Raw genomic sequence first — 26,311 nt, 5'->3', positions numbered from 1 at the left:
CCTGTTTCATGAGGTGTTTGAAAAGACAACCGTATATAAAATAATAAGGGTAATGCAGCATTTTAGATGTTATTTTGGATATTTGAGAAGGGTACAGTAGGGAGAAAAATAAAGTCATGATTCTATATTAAGTGGTGAAGCCTTGATTTGAACCTAAAAGGGAAAAGCGATACTGAGAAAGAAGAGAAGAAAATTCTGTACAGACGGAGCTGCTGTAGGGAGCATGGTTCTCTCTGGGAGCTTTAAGTGGTTGAATAGAGCTGGAACATGCACAGCTGTTAGCAAAATGATCCTAGAGAGGAAGCAAGTGCCAGATCAATGGGGGCCTTGAATACTCCACTAAAGAACTTGAAATTTCTCCATTAAACTGTGGGGAAACTTGAAAATTAGAAAGTAGGGGACTAATTTTATCTGTTCTGCATTTTATAAAGATCACTCCTGCTACACTGGGTAGAAGGAGTTTAAGAGTGGCAAAAATGGAGGTAAGGGATACAAGTGATGTGATTCTCTTTAATTCAGAAAAGAGATGATGAGATATTTAATCAAGGTAGTAATAGACATGAACAAGGGGAGAAAGACATGAGTGAAGGCAGAAGCCAGGGAGTGTGGATCTGGATCAGATGTGAAGAGTAAGGGAAAGGAACATTCTATGATGGGTTTATGATGAGGGAGAAGCATATCTAAGGAAAGATCATGACTCTGTTGTGGACATACTCTGAGCTGTGTATTTGATATCTAGATAGAGAAGAGCAACCAGTCGTTGCATATTTGAAGCTCCGAGGATGGAGGCTGGCTCTACCTGAATTTGGTAATGCATGAATGGTCAGTGACAACCCCAGTAAAAAAAAGGTTGGGGGTCCAATAGTGGACTCCACAAACAATGAAGGAGACAAAGGAAGAAGAGGACATGATAAATCCAGAAAATAGAGGAGTAAGAGGAGAGCTGGGAGAGAAGGGTATCAAGTAGGACAAGGCAGGCTGTCTAGGAGGGAATAGGCAAAAGTGGAAAAAGTTATAGAGATATAATAAAATCACCAACACTAATAAAATGGTTGTTAAATATTATTTTAAAATGTCAGTAGACTTAAAGTATATATGAAACACTATCTTTCAAAAACATTAAAATGCTTTCAAGTTTAACTAACCATGACTGGCTCCAATGTGACCGCATTAGTTTCCTACAAGATGCCGTAAGGAGTACCATAAGCTGGGTGGTTTAAGACAAGAAAAGTTCATTCTCTCACAGTTCTGGAGGCTAGAAGTCTGAAAGCAGGTATTGATCTTATTGATTCCTCCTGAGAGTTCTGAAGGAGAATTTCTTTCATTCCTGTCTTAGCTTCTAGAGATAGCTGTCAGTCCTTAGTGTTCCTTGGCTTGTAAAAATGTTACTCCAATCTCTACTTCTGTCTTCATATGGCTGTCTTCTCCCTATGTGTTTCTGTGTCCTTGCATGGCATTCTCCTCCCTGTATATCTTTCTCTCCTCTTATAAGGACACCAGTCATATTTGATTAAGGGCCCATTTTACTCCAATATGACCTCATCTTAACTAATTACATCTATTACCATTCTTCTACCAAATAAGGTCACATTCTGAAGTACTGGCAGAGAGGACATCAACATGTCTGTTTGGGGGACACAATTCAATCGGTAACAGTGGCTAGCATTAAGCTGGACACTTTCACACATTATAATATTAAATCTTCATAGCACTTTGTAAAGAAGGTATTATTAATCCCATTTGATAGACAACATTGCTACATTTCCTCTCTTGTATTCTGTGTGAATAATGTCCTTGGAAGTTGTATAATATAGCAAGCCTGAATTTATTTTTGGCACATGAGCTTTTTTTACCAGGCTTTTTTTTCCTTCATCAAATCATTCATAGAATTGCAATGATAAATGTATTTTTAACAATTTATGTATGAAGAAAGTAAATTCAGAAAGGCTTGGTGACCTACTCAAGGTCATACAATTAGATCTTGCTGCTTTCATTCTCAATGCTCTTTCCACAACACTGTAATATTAAGTGTGCCAGATGTGATGTCATCTTAAGAATAAAAAATGAATCCAACTGAATATAGTAGACATCTGCTTTTGCGTGCCTGCAATCCATTTTCCTTTGGTTTTAGAAGAACACACTGACATTCCTTAAAAACAACCTTTCCTTTGTCTTATTTCATATGGTTTCTATCCGGTAGTGGTGGAGTTTTAATCCACCTTTCCTTCCCCATTGAGCTCAAAATGAGCCCATCAGATGTCAGATCAATGAGACTCATTCCAGGACTTTGTTACAATGATTAGATAATAAAGGCAACCATTCATTGGAACTGGACAAGGTAGGGGATTAACTTCAAAATACAGGGGGCTGCCATATAACAAGAGTTCACCCTGAGATTGAAGTCATTAGAGGATAAAACATAGCCAAGAGATTGAAAACAATTTTTGTTTTTAATCCTAGATTGAGCCATACCTGCAGCTTAAATTATCCTATATTTCTAGTTATAAGAGTCAACAAAATCTCTTTGGATTAATACAATATGAATTGGATTTCTGTGACTTCTTACAAAAACTGCCTTGATTTTGCAAATAAACTTGAATAATCAACATATAAAACTAACTTCAAGTCATTACTGCCCAAATAATCCTAAATTTAGTAATAACTAAATATGTGATTTTTAGCAGAATTATTCCTTAAGGTTTTGGTTTCTCACTGAAATGGAGGAGGTTTGGTTAATAAGTTTAGCACTGAAATTTCCTTCTAGTATTTACTTGATAAATTCTATAAAGGCTCTTCCTATCTTTATGATGTCTTCCAGTGGCAAGAGCTTGAAAATTAAAAAAAAAAAACACCTTAATAAACATATGGGTATTTGTATTCATAATTTATAAATTCTGATATCTTATTATATATATCTAATACATTCAAGTTACATTCTGATATATAGTTACCATTAGAGCTTACTTAATTGAGTTAAAGAAGTCAGAATTATTTAGAAAGCAGAATTTGAAAACTTTTCTTCAGAATTTATAAATCATACACATAGTTATTCTTTTATATATAGTCCTCTCTCTTTGAAAGCCATAACTATAGGTTATAATAATCATCTGTAAGAACAATATTGTTAATATTGCTACAATGCAGAATTACTTGACATTTTTTTCTTTAAACTAATTTTCCCTGGATACCTCTAACAAACTTTATAAATCGTGGCATCTGATGAATGTAGTGGACTTCAAAGAGCTGTTCTTGACTGCTCAGACTCTTTTTGATATTCAGGTAATTTCTTTATGCACTTGTGATAATTGTCCTTTTTTTAAAAAATTTCATTTTGGCAGGAGCCTTCTTAGTCTTTCTTCTGGCTTTCACTACTGTCTGTAAACCATTTCTCTCTTGGTATATAGATTGGATATCATGGATATCATCCCAGGCTGAGCAAGTCGCCTCTATCCTTTTTCTACTCTCTTTTGTGACATTGGGAATGATATTTCCCCTGCCTCTAGATGCTGCATATGTCAGGCATTTACATGGACCATGCCTAAGCTTCCATTCTACTATGGCCTCTGATTATGCAGCACCTGGTCTTAAAGGGTGTAACAGTGCTGACTTCTTCAGATTTGACATTAGCTTCAGAGACTTTTGTACATTTAATAGTAATTTTTTATATTGATCAAATTCAACAAAATGTTACTGTTTTCTTCTTCTTTTTTTTCTTTTACATGAACCAATACATATGAATTATTTTCCTTTTGGGAAAAGAATATGTTGGTTGGCAATTTTTGTCACACTTATATATCATAGTTTTTAATACTTACCATGAATTGAAACTTTTATCTATTGATTTTTTTCTTTAAATGTCAACCATGCACCATGCAGCAATATCCTGGATCTTGGAGGTACTAAGAAATTTGAAAAATTTGCCTTTATTTTAGCTGAACTGACTTTATGGTCTATTATTGTGAATATGTTATTTTTAATGTTTGTTGTGGTTACTTACAGTAAACAAAGTACCGACCAAAAAAAAAAAATTGGTCCATATAGCTAGCATTTAAAATGTGTAATTTTGCCATCCAATTTAAATTTTACTGTGAAAAAAAGTAATGGTAATATTTTATATATAATCTAATATTTCATGTGATAAAATAAAAATATTTAATATATTTAATTCAATATTTAATACACTACTTTAAGTGAGTAATATAATATTTTATAATTGTAAGGCCTATATAATAGCATTGTCACTATTGTTAGGAAGCATGACAAGTACTACAAATACTTCAAAATGGTATTAACAGCAACAAAGTCTTCCAGACCTTGTAATCCTTCTGATCCTCAGAGATAACTATGTTATACATTTTTTTTTTTAAGATTTTACTTATTTATTTGACAGAGAGAGAGTGAGAGAAGGAACACAAGCAGGGAGAGCAGTTGAGGGAGAAGCAGGCTTCCCATAGAGCAGGGAGCCTGACGCAGGGCTAGATCTCAGGACCCTGGGATCATGACCTGAGCTGAGGGCAGATGCTTAATGACTAAGCCACCCAGGTGTCCCTGCTTTATACATTTCTGATTAAAGGCTTATATATATTTTATCAAAGCCTTTTAAATATGATTTTACTTTCACTTTTCTTTTCTAAGGTACATTAATATTGCCTTATACAAGTATATGCAGGCAATACATACTTACGTATGTAGAAGACAGAGTGTAGCAGAAAGCACAGGAAAGCAGGAAAGAGGACAAAAGACAAACAGCTATGGCACTGGCAGAGACAGGAAATAAACACATGAGGGGGAATAAGTCAGTAAAGTCTGAGATTTACTCATTAATTAAATAAAAGGTAGCCAGTGGCCCAATGAAAGGCTCAGCTCTCTGCAGAACTGGAAGGTGAAGACTTCCACTCCTGAGACTGACTGTGGGAGCCAGGAGCTGAGTGGATGCTCTTATCACAAGACAGGAAGTTCTGTGGCAGTTAGCTGCCTGAGGAAAAGCTGTGCGGAAAGCTGGCCGTTCCTGTTTAAGAAGCCTTCAGTCAGCTGGAAAAAAGCCTCTCATCTCAGCTGCACAACCCTCTGATAAATCAAGTGGTCTCCCTTTTTCTGTCCCCTCCAGTTCAAGTAGATAAACTCTACACTGGAAAAGAAAGTCTGGTTAATATCTTATTATTGCCAAATCTACTACTTCTTGCCCTGTATTTGTTGAGGGAACCGATCCTCTGACATGAATCAGTAAAGAAGAGGTAAGTGGAGTTGAACAAAAGAGACCAAGCTGAACAACCAGAGCAGATGGCTTTTCTAAAGCAGCTACATTTGATGAAATTGAAGAGTAATTTAAAATGTATGCTAAGAATTCTTAAGATAGTACAATAAGATCTTGTAAAGGAAAAGGAAAAATACACCTAAGGGAAAAAAAGACACTACTGAAAATTCAATACTCATTTTCAAAAGTATGGAAGAACTATTTTTTAAAGGATTTATTTATTTATTTTAGAGATAGGGAAAGAACATGTGCATGGGGAGAGAGGCAGATGGACAGAATCTCAAGCAGACTCCCCTTCTAGCATGGAACCTTAGGTGGGGCTCATTCTCATCATCAATGAGATCACTACAGAGCCGAAACCAAGAGTCAAGCCCCCCCCCGCTTTTTAAAGATTTTATTTATTTATTTGACAGAGAGAGACACAACATTGAGAGGAAACAGAAGCAGGGGGAGTGGAAGAGATAGAAGCAGTCCTTCCCCAAGCAGGGAGCCTGATGGGGGGCTTGATCCCAGAAGCCTGGGATCATGACCTGAGCCAAAGGCAGATGGTCAAGGACTGAGCCACCCAGGTGCCCCCAAGAGTCAGACCCTTAAATGACTTAGCTACCTAGGTGCCCCAGGAAGAATTATCTTAAAATCATATGAGAATGGAAAATATTGAGTTAAGATACAAAATATAAAGGATGCTAGATTTAGGTTATCTAGTGTGCATATTCAGTGAGTTCCAGCAGGAGTGAAAAAAAAAAAAAAAAAACGAGGAGAAGTAATTTTCAAAGAAACAGCTGAAGATAACTACCCTGAAGTGGGAAAAAAAAAATTAACTTTTGGTTCTCAAAGGCACATGAGAGCCAGTTAGAATTAACATAAAGAAGGCATATTCTTAGACATATCTTGGGGTCATATAAGATGAGGAAACTATCTTATACATTTCCAGACAGAGATACTAGGTTAATACCAATGTCTGTGCTTAATAACGAGTTATATACTCCAGATTACTAAAGAGTTAGGGACATGAATAGGCAACTGTCAGAGAAAGAGATGAAAATGGTAGTGCTAGATTAACATATATAGTCAAAGATATGCAAATTAAAATAATGAGATATTTTTATAGCCAATTGGATTGATAAAAATTATTTTAAAAAGATAGATAACAGGTAGAATTAAGTAAAAATCAATAAGCATTCTATCTTTTAAGGGGATCCTAAATCGGTGTAATTTTTGGAAAGTAATTTGCAGTATCTATTTTAAAAGCTACCTTTTGACTTAAGAGTTATACTTCTAGAACTCTATTCTATGATAATAAAAGCATAATGTGGCATATAGCACAGTTTATAAGAAGAAAAAAAGGGAAGCATTCTATATGTTTACTGTTAAATGAAAGACTGAATAAACTAAAACCATGTAATTTAGGGCAGACATGATACTTATACATATTAATCTGGAACATAATATTGTAGCATGGCTATCAACCCCCAATACCTATTATTTCATTTTTCTACTGTAAAAAAAGAAAAAAAGCACACTTAAAATTTTTTCTATTGAGATGCATTTCACATACTGTAAAATTCACTTTTTTCAAGGGTTTTAATTCTTTGATTTTAGTGGTGTGCAACATTTGACACTATCTCATAATGTTTTTAAATGTACCCAGGATTTGTTTTGATCAAGTGTGGTAAGACACAGACTGAAAATGACAGTCATGCAGGAATATGTTTTTAGTCTCAAAGACCCCTAGAAATAGGAGGCACAGCAACCCCCACAGGGCCACATGAATAGCACCAGAATTGGTCAAGAGGGAACAAGAGTGAGGGGAAAATGTGGACCACAGCCTTTGCTGGGGTTTTAGCAGGAAGGAATGGGCAAGGCAAGGAATGGCCAAGCAAGTTTATACTTGGCTAGTTGAGATGATTTCTGGGGACTTCAGGGTGTAGGGCCTGCCCCTGGTTGTCTGATACCTGGCTCTGGGGTGATTAGGACAGGGGGATAATAGTTTGGGATGGGAGAGCTCAATAAAGGAGGTATTGATGAGCTTGCATTTGAAAGGCCCAGTTGCAGGTGAGTCCTCCACCATCTCCAAGAATTAGTTGCCCTGGAGGAACAGTCTCTCTAAGATTAGCAAATCCCAGATGTCAAAATATCAGAAAGTAAAAAGGCATAATTAATATAGATAACATGATCACTAAGATAAAGACTGCATTTCCTAGCCTCCCTTGCAGCTGTTCTCAGCACAACTTTTATGGAGTGTTTTTAATGTGACCAGCCAGCAACATCTTTCCTCCTGCTGGCTAGAGGTAGACAGAACAGGTAGAATAAGGACAGCATCTTGGACTGTGAGACTGAAGGCCTGTGCTGAGGAGGGTGGAAAAATGAGAGAGGAAACTCTGGCTCCTTAATAATCATGGAACTATTACAAAGCTCTGTACTGTCTCACCAGACTTTTATGTGAAGAAGAAATAAATATATCTCTTAATTTAAGCCACCATGATTAGAGTTGTTCAGTTACTTATCATCAGATCTAATACTAAATAATATAATGGCTAACTAAAAGATATTAAAACTAACTTATATAGCATGATTCCAGTTCTGTGCATAAAATAATATATACAGAGGCACAGATAGAAATGTGGGCATATACATGTATAGAATATTTAGGAAGCCTATCTCTGGATTAATAGGGATTAACTCTAGGGGATGGAACTGGATGGCAGAAGAATAATCACATTTTATGTTTAACAATTTTTTAGAGGCAGGTTGATTTCTTTTCATTCTTCATATTTTTAATTTTGTTTAAGTATAAATTTAAAGAGCAAAAAGATCCACTTATTTTCTTAGCTCCTTTTACAAGCAGCTATTGAAAGAAAACATAAAATTGTAGTTAATGGACAACATAATCATAGTTACACTAAACTGTTGCTGTTAACAATGTATTTGTTTTCCTAAAAGATTTGACTTTCTTCCCAGTCTGTTATTTTTTGAATTACCCTACAAATCTGATAGTGTCTACTATTGCTATATATAGTTTATACATATTAACATAGTTACATTCATAACTATAAAAACCAAACAAATTAATTTTCTAGAGGTTTTTTTTTAATCCATAAAGTAAACATATTACTTCTTTGTTGTATTTCCTTTTGGGAAATATCCTTTACTGGTTCTAAGCTATTCTTGTCAGTCTCTCCTTCTAGAGGGGTGGTATGTGATATAGTAATGGATGGAGAACTCCAACCACCTGGACACAATTACACCAAAGATGGGCATGGGGCCCAACTACGGACAACATAGTCAACAGATCTGCAGGGAGTCACCTTTCCAACAAGTAGAAAGAATCTGCTTCAAAAGGAAGCCAAAGGAGCATGCAGAGTAAAGTAGAAATCATCATTTATCTATCTATTGGCTGACCGATTGGTTGATTATTCAGTGATTTCAATGTTGTTTGAGCTCCTGCATCTAGCAGTTCTTGGATTACTACACTTTTCAGATATGAGACTCAACAGATATTTTTGTTTTTCCTTAAATTAAGATGAGTTGGGTTTATGTCATAGATTAATTTACTATTTTATTTGGTGAGATATTTCCCTCAATTGTTTCAAGGGTTCAATTATAAAAAATTTATGCATAAACATAACATTCCATTTATAGCTTGGACAAATCACTTGCAAACTGATGTTATTAGAAATGAAAGCTAACATTTAGGTAGAACCTATATGAAATTTCCTACAAATTTTCAACAATTCAACAATTTTCACCTACAAAAGTGGCAATTTCACAAGATTGTTTACTTTAATATAAAGATATTTTTCATTACAGCTTAGAAACAAAATAATAACACAATATTTGTTTATTTTAGGAAGCACAGACTATATGCAAAATACAAAGATGAAAGCAAACAAAATTATTCTAAAACTGTAATCCAAAAATAAACCCTACTATATTTTCAGTCTGTTCTCTCTCACATAATAAACTTGGTTTAGAAAATAATTTCATTGGACCAAAAAACCATTAAGTTAATGATAAGTTTGTTATTTTGGGAAACGATTTAATTAAAAAAATTCACCTTGCTTTCCAATAAATATGTTTTATAAAATTAATTTACTTTTTAAAAATGTCCTGCTTTAAGCTTTTCTTTGAGGTTCATTTTTATTAACTAAACTGCAAACAGGCTAATCCATCTAAACTGGAAAGACTTCTCTATATAATTCTCAACATATGCAGTGTTTGATAACTCCATTATTTACTACATAATCCCAATGCCAGAGTATTTATATTAATTATATGCCTGGTTTATAAATAATTATAAATAGATAATCTTAGTACATCCAACTTGATGCATTATAAAAATATTTTACAGAATATGCTTTCGTTTACATTTTAAGTTTTAGACTGAATCATCTACTTGGTCTTAACAATCTATATTTGGTAACATGCCAAAATAATGGCATGAGTAAAAATGAGGATTCCAGAAATGCTAGTATGGTATTGTTTTAATGATATCATTGCTTAAAATGGTTCATTAATTTATAAAGCAACTCTCTGGTGAGTGTTTACTTCTGTATATGCCAGAACTTTCCTTGGTGTACAATATCCTAAGCACATCAGAATGAAGCCTACATGATTTTATATGATTATATGTAGAAGGGAAGAACATAAAGATATAGGACAATGAATATCTGGGGGAAGGAGGTAGGGTTCTGCAGATGCCAGTCTGGTGAGGATATTGGGACTGTCATAGCTGTGAAGGAGAACATTTGGGGCCCCGAGGCAGCAGTGACCTTGGTGTGTTCAAGGCACACAGATGGTCCGAATGGTTCTAAGATGGCCAGTATGGTCTACGCACGGACAATAGGAGGGGATGGAAGTAGAAGACAACATTTAAGAAGCAAGCAGGGTCTAGATAATTAAAGGCATTGCAGGCCAAGTAAAGACTTTGGATTTTTTTTTCCTAAGTGCAGTTTACACATTTTTTTTTTTTCCTTTAAATCACTCTGGTGTGAAAAATAGGTTGTGGTAAGGCAAAAAGCAAGAAGAGTAGGTCAAGGCGATTGCATTAAAGTTAGGAGAAACTGCTTTATTTAAAGTATAGAGAGTCACAAAGTAGATATTAACATGTTCCCTAGTGTGTTCATTTAACTATAACTTCACTATTGGGAGCAATGTTTTTGCAGGATGAAGTTCAATTTTGGCCAATAAAAATGTTATGAGACATTAAAAAAAAACAAACAAAAAGAAGTTATGGCTTTTGAAAATCAGAATACAGATTTCCATCAGTAACAGAAAATAGAGGCTTCCTGTGAAAATTTTTGAAAGCTGAAATGGTGTAAAGCAAAGAATATCTCTGCTTTCTAAAAGTTTGCAATAGATCACTTTGTTTTTATGAAAGATTTACATTATTATGATACCAGCATATGGTCTTTATAACTAGATACTCAGTGTTTTATTATTTCTGTATCAATGAGGAGGTGTTTTCTGGACAAAATTTAGAATCAACAAAACTAGTCTTTATGGCCATACCCAGCTCTAATTGTCCTTATTGAAGTTAATGTTTGATGTAGCTTTGCTTTGTTTTTCCATGATTGACATCAAGATTCTAAATTGTAGTGTGTCTTTTGTCATAATGTCTGTGAATAACATTATTTTTTTAAAAGAAGGTTTTTCTCCTATTATAAAGGAGATATTTTAACACAAGTAAAAAATATACCCTTCAGCCATTAAATTTACAACTAGGTTCCTTATAAGCTTTTGAAGGAATTCGAATTTGATTTAGAGAGAGGTTTGCTCCATTCATAGTAGCTTCCCCACCAATCTTTTTTTCTTTCTGCTTTTCTGGCCAGTTCTCAATTTCTTAATTAGTAAGAAGGGTAGGCATCTATAGTTAGACTGAGGGTGGGTCTTGTTAGCTTCTGAGCATTTCCCTGTAGCTAAAACCTCACGAATATAACACATGAGTGGTAACATTATTTTAACTAGAGGAACTGTTTCATTTGTTTCATCTTATAAAAAATAGTAATTGTAAGCTTTCCATGTTGTATAATTAAAGCTTTCATCATGTGATAAGCGTAGTCTTCTAAATGTTTTACTTGGAGGTAATATGAAATATTTTCTGAATCTGTTACCAGTCAACTTTATGACCAAGGAATATTGTTCCATTTAAGCAGACAAATTTGGAACATCGGAACTGACATAAGGGAACATTTTGTTTTTGTTTAAGTGAATTTATTTAGCTAAAATATAAGAAGTAGTTTTATGAATTATAAATCCTCTTTTAGGGAAATGACAACTTTCTCCATTTTTTGGAACAAACTAGTAAACCCCGATGGGCTCAACCTTGATTCTTCCTTTCTTTAAGTGGCCCCTCTCTATGCTTGAGTTTCTGCAGCAACCTTATATTCTTCTCTAGACCTGTTTTCCCCCTGGGAATATCTTGGGATTTCTTGTAATGATATATAACCTATATTAAAGAAATCATTAAATCACGGAAACTGTAGCTAATGGAAGGCCTTTTTGTATACTTTCATGTCAGTATAATGGAATACTTCAGTGATAAGTTTCATGAAATGCTGATAGAGTCGTGGAGGTGCTATTGTTTTTTATATTTATGGACTGTTGTACCAAATACACTAGCATGTCTCATATGATATATGGCTGTGCCAAAATGAAAACTGAACTTACTTCAGGAAAATCATGCCACTAATGTTTAGGGGAAAGGTCAATGCATTACTTTCAGGGCTAAGAATCCTGAAATAGCCATTGCATCTGAATGAAAAGGAGAAAAAAAATCATTGATGTCTTTGGTTGACATTTGTGATGAGTGGAAAGTGAATAAATTCACTCACAGTGATTGATGTAACCTAATAAAAATGTCAATAAATTCACATCATTCTTTGCTGTATCTCAATCATGGGTGGACTAAGTCGTGCCTACTTTTATTTCTCAGGAAAAGGAAACATACTAACATATTTCTTTATCCATTCCAAAGTTGGGACTGAGTGCTATGACATAGAAGACACCAACTAGGTAATGTAGAGGTACATAAAGATGAATTAATTGTGGTCCTACTTTCAAGTTGATTCTGGTCTATAGTAGAAAAAGACATGCACCTAAATAATTATAATGCAATGTAGTAAGTAGTAACATCTCAGAGGGTAAGAACAGCTAAAAAATATGATTGCTGTTCAGAGAAAGGAGAAACTACCAAAGTACAGAGAAGCACAATTATGACAAAAGCTGCCAATTTCATATAAATGTGACTGACATCAGAGAGTGTTCAAATTAAGAATTCAGCTTGATGTCTGAAAAATTAGGTTCCTTCTTTACCTCTTCTTTCTCTTCTTTTTCTTCTATCATACCCTTTCCTTCCTCTCCCTCTTTTCTTACCATTTTCTTTCACCCACATGTACTTACAGTTTACTGTATGCTTAGCACCATGCTGGGTACCACAATAAGCAAGATAGACTGTCCTCAACAGATTATGGGTTCCTCCAAATGCCCATTCCAATATGAAGGATCTCCCCTTCTATTCAAAAGCAAATAAGTTTAAAATATATAGGAGGGGCTATATATTAGAAATTTGGGAGGAGGAGGGAGATCGAGGAAAGTGTTGAGTAGAGTTAGGATAGAAAATTAAGATTAAGTGGAGAAAACAAGGTAGCTGGTACATAGCTTAACCTTTTATTATCAGGAAATTTGGGGTTATCATAAACCAAATGAAACTGGTCCAGAGAGATTCTGGCTGCTTAGAGTACATGAGAGCAGCTTTGGTATCTAAATGAAAAACTGAAGGACCAGGAAGATAGAGAAAGCCCATTTCCTTGCTTTACTCAGCACAGGGTCCAGAAACATCAGGGATCTTGGAAGACCTCAGATAAGTGCATGAATGACAAGATAGTTTTGGTCTACTATTGGGCAATGGCTGGGCTGGGGAAGGCTCTACAAGAGCTGTGGCAGGTAGCCTGTAGGTAAGAGTGAGCCCAACAGGTAACAGCTAACAGACAGGTGGGATTGTCCCAGAAAAACCCCAGGGGCATTGGAGAAGGGTGTTAGGGCCTAATATTATGGTGTAAGGGCTAAGAATATAGCGGACTTCTGGGCCATGCCTATAAATGGTGATTACAGTACATGTTAAGTGCAATGCATATGTCTAAACCACTACAGAGATAAGAAATGATGTTTCATTTAAGTGGAATCATCCCCTAAGAAGTAGGGTTTGCTGGCTGAGCTCAGGGTGATGGGGGCAAGGGGGTGGGAGAATTTCCCATAAAGAAGGCCAACTATGATCAAATATGTGAAATAAGAAACAGCATGGTCTGTTTGGAGAAATTACTAATGGTTCACTATTAACAGAATATACAGGAGTAGAAGAGGCTAAATATATATTGTAATCAGGGGCCAATCATACAGAACCTTGAATTTCTGTATTCTAAATTTCTAATTTCGTCCTCGGGGTGAAGGAAAGCCATTGAAGGATTTTAGGCAAAGAAGGAAACGAAAAAAAAAAAAGAGTAAAAACAATTTCATAAAACAAACAAACAAAAAACCTAACTCAACAAGTGGTGATGATATGGTCAATATGAAAATTAAAAAAAAAGAACCTTGGCTCATACCTTACATTTCATACAAAAATAAACTCAAAATGGATCAGTGACTTACATGTAAAGTGCAAAGCTATAAAACTTATAGAGGACAGAAAAGAAAATCCTTGTGACTTTGGGTTGGGTAGAGTTTTTATTTATTTTTTTAAAAGATTTTATTTATTTGGAGAGCAAACACATGCGTGCTAGAGAGCAGGGGGAGGGGCAAAGGGAGAGGAACTAGCAGATTCCCCACTGAGTGCTGGGCCCAACATGGGCTCATCCCAGGACCCTGAGATCATGGTCTGAGCTGACGGCAGATACTTAACTGCCTAAAACACAGAGCCACTGAGGTGCACCTAGGTAGTTTTTTTAGATATCACACTAGGAAGCATAATCCATAAAAGAAAAAAAAACATAAATGCATAAATTAGATATGACCAAACTCTTTAAAAGTTTACTCTGTTAAAGACACTATTCATAGAATTAAAAAAAAAAAAACTACCAAGCTATGATCTAGAAAAATATCTACAAACCACATTTTTAAAAAATTATCTATTTATTTGAGGGAGAGAGTGTGTGTGTGAGAGAGAGCACAAGCAAGGGGAGCTGCAGAGGAAGGGAGAAGCCGGTTCCCAGGGAGCCCAATGGGGGCTTGATCCTAGGACCCTGGGGTCATGACCTGAGCTGAAAGCAGATGCTTAACTGATTGAGCCACCCAGGTGCCCTACAAATCACATATCTGACAAAGAACTGTACCTAGAAAATATTTTTTAAAACTTCAAAATGTCGACATTCAGAAAAAACTAACCCAATGGAAAAAATGAGTAAAAATCCAAAGATACACTTCACCCAGAAGATATATATGGATAGCCAATAAACATATGAAAAGATGATCAAAATTAATAGTCATTAAGGAATGCAAGTTAAAATGACAGTAAGAGACCAATATTGGCTCACTAGAATGGTTGATTTTTTTTTAAGTTATAATACCCAGTATTGTCAGTAGCATAGAACAACTGAAACCTATAACTACTAGTGAGAATGTAAAATGGCATACTCAGTTTGGAAAATATTTTGGTAGTTTCTTACAAAATTGAACCCATATTTACCATCTGATCTAGTCATTTCATATTTATTTACCCAAGGGAAATGTAAATGTGTGTTCACATAAAAACCTGTGCATTGATGTGCTGATTGATTGATTGTTTGCTTTTTTTTTTTAAGATTTTATTTATCTCTTTGAGAGAGAGAACAAGGGGGGTAGAGCAGAGAGAGAAGGAGAAGCAGACTCCCCACTGAGCAGGGACCTCGATGTGGGACTCTATCCCAGGACCCTGAGATCATGACCTGAGCCAAAGGCAGAGGCTTAACTGACTGAGCCATCCAAGCATCCCAAAGCAGTTTTATTAATAATCACCTAAACTAGAAGCAAACTAGATGTCCTTCAACCATTGAATGCATACCCAAACTATTATACATCCATACAAAGAAATACTGCTCAACAGTAACAACAATAAACATGAATGAATCTCAAGTGCCTTCTGTTACAAGAAAGAAGCCAGACTCAAAAGGCTTCATACTATATAATTCAATTAATAGAATATTCTGAAATATAACTCTTCCTGAAAGAAGTATTCTGATTTAAAAATGTAGAAAAAATAGAGAAACAGAATAATCACCATTAGAATACAAAGGTAATAAATTTGTAGGCAAGATCTACTATGGATGATAAAAGTAGTATGGAAAAGTTTGAGGCAAAACAGGATATTTGTATAGTGTAAATTATCTCCACCCACATATATACTAGTTACAAAAAGGGAAAAGTAACTCTACAGTAGATAATCTAGAAGACATCACCTTAACCAAGTGATCCATGCTAACATCCCCAGAAGGCATATGGACATCATGTTTCCTCCAATACAATGCACTCAGAAAGGTACATAACTTATGTGATACTCCTGCCAAAACCACATAACTGCAAATCAAATTATGGAAAAACAATAGACACAACCAGACTGAGAGACATTCTACAAAGTAACTGACTAGTGCTCTTGAAAAGCATCAAGGTCATGAGAAACAAGGGAAACCTGAAGAACTGTCATGGATTGGAAGATAACTGAGGAGATGTGATAAGTGAGTGCAATGTGGGAGCTTGGATGGATTCTGGACAGATGAGGACAGTAGTGAAAATGCTGAGAGAATCTGAATAAAATTCTGTAGTTTAATAAATAGTTCTCTACCGATATTTATTTCTTGGCTTTGATAATAATCCTACGGTTATGTAAAACATTAGCATCAGGGGAAACTGAGTAAAGTTTTATGGGAACTATATTATTTTCACAACTTTTTTGTAAGTCTGAAATTATATCTAAATGAAAATTAGAGAAAAGTCACAGTAATGTATTCCAACAACAATAAAATAAGCATTAAGATATTCATCATGAGATTAAATAAGGAGCTTGCTAGATTTTAATTCAATAACTTTATGAATAATCTTTTATTAGCAGTCACATATGCAAGGAGTCCATAATCATTTTCAGTAATTAAGACTTTTACGGTCTAGGGGGTGCCTGGGTGGCTCAGTGGATGAAGCCTCTGCCTTCCACTCAGGTCATGATCTCAGGGTCCTGAGATGAAGCCCTGCATCAGGCTCTCTGCTTGGCGGGAAGCCTGTTTCCCCATCTCTTCTCTCTGCCTACCTGTGATCTCTCTCTCTGTCAAATAAATAAATAAAATCTTTAAAAAGAAAAAAAGACTTTTACTGGTCTGTAGCTAAAAAGACCATCAGGAACCCGGTGAAGGTTCCTGAGGAATGACTGATTGCCTGAACTTCCAGTCTGGCAGAACAGTTCTTATTCATGTCTATTAGATAGAATTAGCCATAGCCCTTCTCCAATTTGGCATCATCAAACTTTTTGCCAGAAAAAAATTGCATCATGAATGATTTGGCAGGAATTTTTATTTTTGGAAATGAGTAAGGTTTCACCATCTAGACAATTCTATTTGATTTGATTTTGAGATATTAAAAGGCAACATTATGTATGCATAAAGTTGTATTTATATTCCTTTTTTCTCTCTTAGTTCTTACAGTTAACAGTGTTATCTTCACACTGAGCAACTTGTTACTAGAATTTTTAACCTGTTCCATCTTATTACAGTCTACCCAATAATTAGGAGGCTGGTTAGGGAGAAGAGAGAGCCACAGGAAGGAAACATTTAAGTTAGAGGCAGGTCTAGGAAGGTCATTAGACTGGATGACCTTGAGAAAACCCAGATACTTAAACATGGAAAGAACAAGAATAAATTCCTCCTGAATAAAGACGAAGTATATTCTCTGTTGTAAATAGGGAAGTATATTCTGGCAGAATATAAACTGGTGATCCCAATTAGCCCCAGTGCTGCTTGAACACAGAGAGATTCACAGGGCTACCAGAGTATGTCATCTTGTTCCTATTTGTTACAGTCACACTTAGTTCTTTTTCTCTTATCAATATGTATACATAATAATTCTGAATGGTAAATACTTTAGAGTAAATATCCTGAGAACCCACGGAGACCCCAGAAATTGCACAATAATAATTCATCACTATTTTCAGTAACAGCAAATAGTAAATATTACGGATGTTAGGAGAAAAGAGAAAATACAAAAACTCGATATTTCTTCTCTTTGTGCTGCCTGTCATGTTTCCTTTTCCCCTAGGTTGCACCTCTTTCCACTTTCATGCTATCAACCACCCCCCCCTGACCCCAACCCTGCGCCATTTGTTAACAGCATTTTTGGGGGCAGCAGCTCTGTCTTGAGCCTCAAGTTCTCTTGTGTCATGCTCACAATCTTCCTCATTTTTCATGATCAGTTTCATTTCACACTTTTCTCAGGGGCTACTTCAAACATTCACCAATGCTCCAAGGTCTCTCCTATCTCTTCAGCACATGATTGAAAAAAGGGAGGCTGGTAACCCCAGAGGTGTCTGGGCCTTCCAGGTACCCACATTCTTTTTATATCACAGTTCTCTATGTACCCATGTAGGGTGCACTTAGTACATTTCTTTCCATCTCCTCAGGGATTTGGAAGAGGAAGAGGCACATGGAAGAAATGAGAGTAAGTTTTAAGATGTTTTGTCATTTAACCTGGATGTATTCTAGGATTCAGGAGACTAGTAAAGAACCAGAGGAGGGAGATGCATGGACCTGACCCAGGAGGACAGGAGTCTAGGCTTTCTTATTCCCTGATAAATACCCATTGCTTATTAAAGTGCCTGGCACAGAATGGTTAGGCACATAATAAATATTACTTGCATGAATGAACTACATAGAAGACTAAACATTTGGAATGTAAGAAACCAACATAATCTAATTTGTATTTTTAACCTACCATCTGACTACAGTGTGCACACACCTCACAGTCCACTACAAGCTGACCATCTTCAGATATGCTATAACGGGCTGTGCCCTCCTAATTGCCTCACCCAACAGAAGATTTTCAATCCTTATCTTTCTTGACTTCCCAGCTCATTTTATTCTATGGATCGCTCCCCCATTCTTAGGGGAAGAAACCTGTTTTCTCCTAGGTTGTTTCTTCCGTCTCTTTTGTAAGCTTTTCTTTTTCAGTCTGCCTGCTAAAGATCAGTTTCTTCAACCTTCTAGGAAAGCTCACCCTCCCTATAGCTTCAACTGCCAATCACTGCTCATCTGGGGACTACTTTTTAGATTTTAACCTATAGTCCAGACATCTATCCAGGCTCCAGAGGCTTTCTAGAAGTCTTTAAATGTCTCAGGCATGTCAAGCACAACATATCCAAACTAGAATTCATTATTTTATCTCCAAATCTGTATTTCTCCAGAACTTTCTATTCCCTTACTTACATTAAACCAGAAACTTCTAAGGCATCTTGAAATTATCCCCATTCCATTACTCTCCGTGTACAATTTAGTCACTAAAGTCTCCCAATTTAGCTTTGGAAACAGCTCTTGGAGCTATTCCCTTCTTCTTATCTTTACTTATCTAATCTATTTTCTCATTATTTTTCACTAGGGTTACTACATGAGCCTCCATACTGTTTTGCCTGTTTATAATTTTTTTTTTCAATATGTAACCTGTACTGTTATCACTTTGCTCCAGATGCTTTGGATGCCTGTAATATCCTGACTTCTTACTTAGCCACAAGGGTTGAGAAGCTATTTCCTCTGCCTGGAAAACTTGCCTACCAAATCTTGGCATAGCTTGATCTTTCATTTATTCAAGTTTCTTTTCTCTTTACCTAAAATCATATTCATATATTTAATTGCTTTTGGTGTCTTCCAGTAGATAGAAGCTCTTTTTCAATACTGTATTACCAGTGTCTAGAAGAGTGGGCATCCAATAAATATTTACTGAATAAGTGAATGTGTATATTAATAATAACTGTATCCAAAATAACACACATCATACTGGGAAATACTGGCTTACTGGTTTGTTGCTCCCAGTGGACTGATGCCAAAAAGTAGGCTTCTCAAGAGTATTGAGTGTTTCTTTTCTCTAGCTCTAGGTTTTAATCAGCAATAATGTCTAATACCTGGTGATACTCAGGAAATGTTCCTTGGAAAACAAGGCAAGAACAAAACTCTCAACCTATTTTAGCTAGCAGAGAAGCTGAACTCTGAAGGTAGGGGTAATAACCATCTAATTTATTTCATTAGAATCAGATATGCAGAATATTTACCCCTTTAATGTATATTCCTTATATCCAAACCTTGATTTTGCTTACAGGAACAATTTTACCCACACTTTTCCTCTTCATAGATGCTAAAGATAAAAGTTTATTGAAGGTACTTTTTGTTTCTTCCTGAACCTCTCTATCTTCTCTTTGGATCACTGATACAAACCTGAAGTTATTAAAAAAACCACACAAACAACAACTTGGAAGTGGGGTGATAAGTTATCATGGTACAAATTCTTTTCACCAACATCTCGAGACATTCCTCTTTCTTTGGCAAAGGAATGGAATCCAAAATATTAGGGCTAGATGTGACCTTCGTTGTTTTCTAGTCCAACCTTCATATTTTAATCTTTTTGCATGGAGGAAAAAAATTGAGGTTTAAAGACATTGAGTGACTTGTCTGAGACTCTGTAACAGGCAGTAGGATACACAACATGGTGGGGAAACAGGTATCATAATAGTTAAAAACTTAGACAATATTACTTGACAAGTAGAATGTACTTCTGGGACCAGAGAGACAGTTCTTCTGTATTTACTGTACAATGTACCTGACTGGCTGGAATCTGCTCTCTGACTTAGAGTCTGTGCAGACTCACCAAAACTGTCTGGAAGGAACCCACAATATTCTGGATTATTTAAAGAGGGTTTGGGCAGGCCCAGTGCTTTCTGTTGTAGTTGTTAGGGAAGTCCAACAATGAAATGAAGTTATGTTTGGGAATTTGTTTGCTATTCTGATTGGCTTCTACTACTCCTTTCTAGATCTGTGATTTGTTAGAGATGTAGTCGTTCTATCTAAATTTAATTATCAGCTACTAAGCTGGAAGAGGGGAACTTCATTAGTTCTCTCTTGTTTCTTCCTTCCATCATGGGTATTCAAACTGCTGGGCCTGGTCTTCTGGAGTGTGGTTACGGCACAGTATTGCTTCATTATCTAATTATAGTTCTTATCTTTTTATAGAAGAGTAACTTTTTCTCTTTTGGGCTATGTAATTAATGACACTGGTGTATACCTTACTAGTTACAAATTGCTACTATCCATGCTACTAATGGCTACAAGTCTGTTCTCTAACTAATGGCTTCTATTTGCTTCTTGGAGAAAAAGTATGTGCTAAACACATGGTTTAGCTTGATTAATCCCTTTTATACCAGTTTTATCTTAACAGGTTAATGTAATTGTGATGTGTATCAAATAAATATGTTCAACTTTTATCACGCATACTTTTGCTATAATGCAGCTTTTCATCATTTAACTTTAAAGTTTAAAATAAAGATAGCTATATGACCAAATATGAAAGAACAAAAGCATTCCCAAGAATATTATAATAGGTATCTCTCAGAGAAAAAAAGCATATATAAGATAAAAAGTATGCATATTAAGAATTTATAAAAGGATCTGATAAGATTTTGATCTATAATTTTGCATTACTTTCAACTGAGAATCTGTGTGCTTACTTCACAGAAGCACAGGATACTCTACTAAAGTGACTACATAAACCTATCCTGCATCTTTATCTTTGTCAGTATTATCTTTTATGCAATATGGTAGTCCTTAGGGAGCATTAATTGCTAGCTATCTTTTAGCTACTTAAGGCCAATCTTGGAACAATTACCATGTATTTATGGGAATGAGGCATTCATTTATTTATTGCCTTCTCTTAAAAATCTCATAGCACTGGAGTCAAGAAGATAACAGTATAAATATGCCCACTTATCTTTGTGTGAATTACTCCTTTCTCCATCTCCACCACCCACCTCAGCAGCAGCACAACACCCTTATATGGGGCTCACTTGTACAAGTTAAAACTGTAATGATGGTTGCCACTCAAAAGCATATTAAGCCTGTCCTTTCTTAATTATTTTTTTTTCCCTTCCTTCCCGGCTTCCCTCACTTCTTTCTTTTTCTTGAAATAGAAAAAAGACCTTGACTTAGGGAGCATAAAAATCTGACTTTGTAGAGGTCACTGTTCCCATTTTTAAGACAAGATTGTCAGAAATGTCAAACAGTCACTGTGTTAGTTGTTGCATGTTTATGTGAAATAAATTGAGAATTTCAAACTGGCAGACGGGTGCCATAGACTATCTCATTAAACCCATTCAGCTGATTTAGGATAACTAAATCTTACTACTTCATGGGACTATAAATCTTTTTCCTTTTTATATACTTTTATGCTAATATATGCATATAAAATATATGACAATATGTGAATAAAATACATAGGACTATATGACAAAGTCATATAATATTATTTATAAAAACAGAGAAAGAAAAGGTCCAATACTTTTCAATCTCTAAATATATTGTTTGACACTTCTTCCCAGATATTACATGCAAAATACACATAAGAAGACTTCAATATTATATTTAAATTGTTATTTTAAATGCCTTGCAGATATGCAAAGATGTAGAAGCCAACTTTAAAATTGTATTTTTCCTTCCAAAGAGTTATAAGATGGAAGGAATGACTTGAAAAGTTCATGCTAAATTAATGACAAGGAAGTCAGAAAATACAAACAAAATAATTAACATGCTATTTCTTCTCTCTCTTTCTGTCTCTTTTAGATTATAGTCTTTGCTAGCTATTGTGGTATAGCTGGATCTTTCCAAATTTTACATTTTAGAAGTAATTTATTTCACTAACCTAAATATTTGATTTTAAAAACTAGTAGTATATCATTTTATTCATATTGTCATTTACTTAATGTTATTTAATTCAGATAAGATAAAGATAATTAAAGTATAAAACTGGTTCATTCACTGTAGATATAGAAAAAAAACCCAATACACACACATGTACACACACATAACACACACATACACACACCCTATGGGTTTCAGAGTCAAAAAGACCTCAGCGTGAATACCTGCCATGCTACTTACTATGGGTTAGAGGTCTTTCTACAGGTTAATTAGTCAGAGCTTCAGTGGATAATGATACTCACAGTAGTTGCTGTGAAAATGTAATGGTAAACTATATGTATAAAGTGCCTGGCACATAACACCAGTGATGGCTACCATTTAATGTGGTTTATTATAATACATCCTATGCTAAATGCTGTATACATTTATAAACTTATTTATTTATTATTTATTTATTTATTTTAAAGATTTTGTTTATTTATTTGACACAGAGAGAGAGAGATCACAAGTAGGCAAAGAGGCAGGCAGAGAGAGGGGGGAAGCAGGCTCCCTGTTGAGCAGAGCACCCGATGCAGGGTTTGATCCCAGGACCCTGTGATCATGACCTGAGTCGAAGGCAGAGGCTTAACTCACTGAGCCACCCAGGCACCCTACATTTACATATTTAATCCTTACAGTATTTCCTATGGAGTAGGAACTATTTTGGCCCTATCTTTATAGATGTGGAAGTAAAGGCTAAAGATGGCAAATAATTTAAAGCTGCACAAGTCTTAAGTGGCAAGAGTAGACTTCTAACTTTTAAAACTTTGTGGCTTAAAACAACAGTTATTTTAGCCTCTTTCACAATTTTATGCGTTCACTGGATTGAGCTGGGCCGTTCCTTTGCTCTATAAGATCTCAACAGCAACTACAGCCATCTATGGGTGGTGGTGGTGTTAGAGGGAAGAGGTTGCAATGTCTGAGATGGTTTATCTCAAGCCTGGCATTCAGGCTGTCTGCAGTGGGTGCAAACAGAGCTGTTGACTAGACAGTCTTGCTTTTCTCCTCTCTGTAATACTGCTTGAAGCCTCACCATATGGACTGGCTTTGCTCAGAACTGGAGGCTGGGCTACAAGAAGGAGTGTTGCAAGAGGACAGGCTCCAAAGTGCAGACATGTAAGATGCTTCCACTTTCATCACATGTGTTAATGTCCCATTAGCCAAGGCCAGTCACATGGACAAGCCCAGAATCAATAGAGAGAACAACAGAAGTACATAAATGCTGGCAGGCACCATTAAAGTCACTAAAATAACAGACCAGTCCAACAGCTGTCATCAAGAGAGAGGGAGACTCTTAACTATAGAGAACAAACTGAGGGTTGCTGGAGGGAGGTGGGTGGGGGATGGGCTAGATGGGGGATCGGCATTAAGGAGGGCACTTGTGATGAACACTCGGTGTTATATGTAAGTGATGAATTACAAAATTCTACTTCTGAAACTAATAATACACTATATGTTAACTGGAATTTAAATAAAAACTTAAAAAAATGGATAACCATAAAAAGAAAAAAAAAAGCACTCTTTGTGTCTTTCAGACTATGGAGGCTGTCGATACTCTTCTGTTCCCCTTGGTCCAAATGTTGGTCAGTGCCTTGTGAGAAAGACTTAGGAGGACATAGCCAATTAATGTTTTTCATAAGTTTTTATATTTTCCTGCTTTCAAATATGACATGAAATTTCAATTTTGTATAAATGGTTTTAAAAGAAATTTTGGTTTTCTGAAAAAATGTGTCTCGGAGATTATTTTTTATGAGTTTTTCAATGCCATTCTCTGTTAGGTTTTATATGTTATAGTTCATTAGTGAATAAATAAGGAGAAATGTAGCTAAGGTTTGTGTCCTATCATTATTCAATAAAAGTGATTATATAGCAATCTATTTCTTAGAGTATAAGATTAATTTTGTATTTTGAAGAAACTTCAAAGGAATGGCTTTGATCCCACTATTTCTATAAAACCGGGATTTTTTTCTCAAAGTTGCAATTCTTATATCCATTTTATATAAATTATAAAAATTTAATTCTAATGGCATTTCTGTAGATGGGTTCCATGTTTAAAAGTCTTACTTCAGATAAAACCTCTATATTTGTATATGAGATTTTTTTCTAAACAGAAATATTTTACTTTAATGACCCAAAATACTCAAAGTGTTTCTTCTACTCATATTAAAATTTTAACAGCTTTAGAAGAAGTGAATAGCTTATAGAGATTAGAAAAAATATATAACACTTTACCTTTGATTCATTACTTCAAGTTAAAATAACAAATGATTTATAGGTAATAAATACCATTTCAAAGCTGTTTGGTGACCAGTGCAAACTCTGATAATGTCATAGCCAAATATCAAGGCTCTGAGGGATGATATAGAAATTAAACTATCCCCTTAATGGCTGTGGTATTGCTATTAAGCTTTTGTTTGTTTGTTTGTTTTTTAAGGAACTGAGATAGAAATATATAAAAGAAGTCATGAAGAAAATCAGTACTTACTTTTTGTCACAACACCTTCTAGTCGAATGATATTTGGGTGGTCAAACTGACCCATGATACTAGCTTCTCTTAGAAAATCTCTTCTTTGTCGATCCATGTGGCCACCTTTCAAAGTTTTAATGGCAACGGGGATCTCTCTTTTCCCTGGTGTCTTCAAACGTCCACTACAGACTTCTCCAAATTCTCCTTAAAATAAGAACAAAAGCAGTTGTTTGTTTAAACAGAATACCTACATTCTGGAAGAATTGAATTTGTCATATGATAGCATCTTTTTGTTTTTTAACATAATGACTGTCAAGGGTGTCATTTCCACATGGAGATTTCTTTCTTATAAATTAAATTTGTAATGACAATATACTTGATCAGCATCATTTATAATGAATAATGGAATGCATTTTCCTATGGTGTAGGACAGGAACTACCATTGATAGCTCTCCCTGATCTCTAGAAAAATTATGACTAGCAGAATGGGTGATGCTAATTTAATTCTATAGAAAAGCACTCACTGCATAACATTTCCTGTTCCTATTCTTAGTATTGATATATGGGCCAAATGCCTCTCTATTCAGGGAATCCATCAGGCAGAGTAGTGAATTTGACCCTGTAGGCCATATGTCTGAGCTTAACTACCATTAGAAATCAATGCATGGGTCAATTGGTATATGAACATATCGAAATGACACTGACCTCAACTATAATAGGTGATTATACAAACTAAATTACAAGTTACATTGCTGTAATGCAGATATAGTAGGATGATCTATGGTTCAACAATGACTTCATTGGGCAATAAGGAATAATAGCCAAATATTTATGATTAATTTACTACATGTGTATTCAGTGATAGAGTGCTGTGAGTTTCAAAGAAGTACAAGTTGCTCTCTGTTCTTAGAAGCTTATAATACAGTAGAAGAGTTTAGCTGAATATAAGTAAAACACTTAGAACATAGAACCAATCTCTGCAAATGCTGTATTCTTTAAGTAAGATTGGTGGGCTCTGGAAGACTTCTTATAGCAGGTCAAACTTTTGCTGGACCTTGAGCGATGGCTGCAATATTTGGATATTCAAGAAAAACAGTGACATTCCAGAGAGTGAGAGAAGTGAAGACAAAATTTCAAAGGTTTGGAAGCCATAAAGACACAGGGATGACTAGAGGGATTATCGTGGGGAAGAAGGTTGGACGTTTTCTCAGTGAAATTCAGTAAGTTCAATAAAGTTTAAAATTCAAGACTTAACTTTTCTGAGGCCAATTACCTTCATTTACTTAAAAGCATGATGCTTGATCACCAATTTATTAATCTGGAAAGTGAAGCCAATAATAAAATCTTCCATAATTCTATAATGTCATAAGGATATTGGGAAGATCAAAAGTGATGACACGTGTAAAAGTCCTTGTCAACTGTAAAGCGTTATTCATGTGCTTTAAGTTATATGAATCTTTGGAATGGTCAAAAAAATGAAAATTAAACAACCCTCAATTGGTTTATTAGCTAGAAGTTCTGGCTAATAATTTAATGTAATGTAAATTTGAGTGTAGAGGACCAAATTAAATTTTGCAGTATCACAGATTTCAGTTATCTGTATTTCTTTGGAGGCAATTCATTATAGTTAACCTATATTGACTCCAT

General features: G+C 35.3%; 1 protein-coding gene across 1 annotated transcript in view; it reads right to left on the bottom strand.

The window, feature by feature from the left end:
• EPHA6 (EPH receptor A6) overlaps positions 1–26,311 on the bottom strand; it is an 872,902-nt gene that overhangs the window by 170,212 nt on the left and 676,379 nt on the right. Inside the window, 1 exon segment of the mRNA XM_047722523.1 lies at positions 24,683–24,868. Coding sequence (XP_047578479.1) covers positions 24,683–24,868 — 186 coding nt within the window.

The sequence above is a fragment of the Lutra lutra genome, chromosome 1, assembly GCF_902655055.1.
Source record: "Lutra lutra chromosome 1, mLutLut1.2, whole genome shotgun sequence".
Lineage (NCBI taxonomy): Eukaryota > Metazoa > Chordata > Mammalia > Carnivora > Mustelidae > Lutra > Lutra lutra.
The sequence above is the reverse complement of the archived record's forward strand: the minus strand, read 5'-3'. Positions and strand labels throughout refer to the sequence as shown.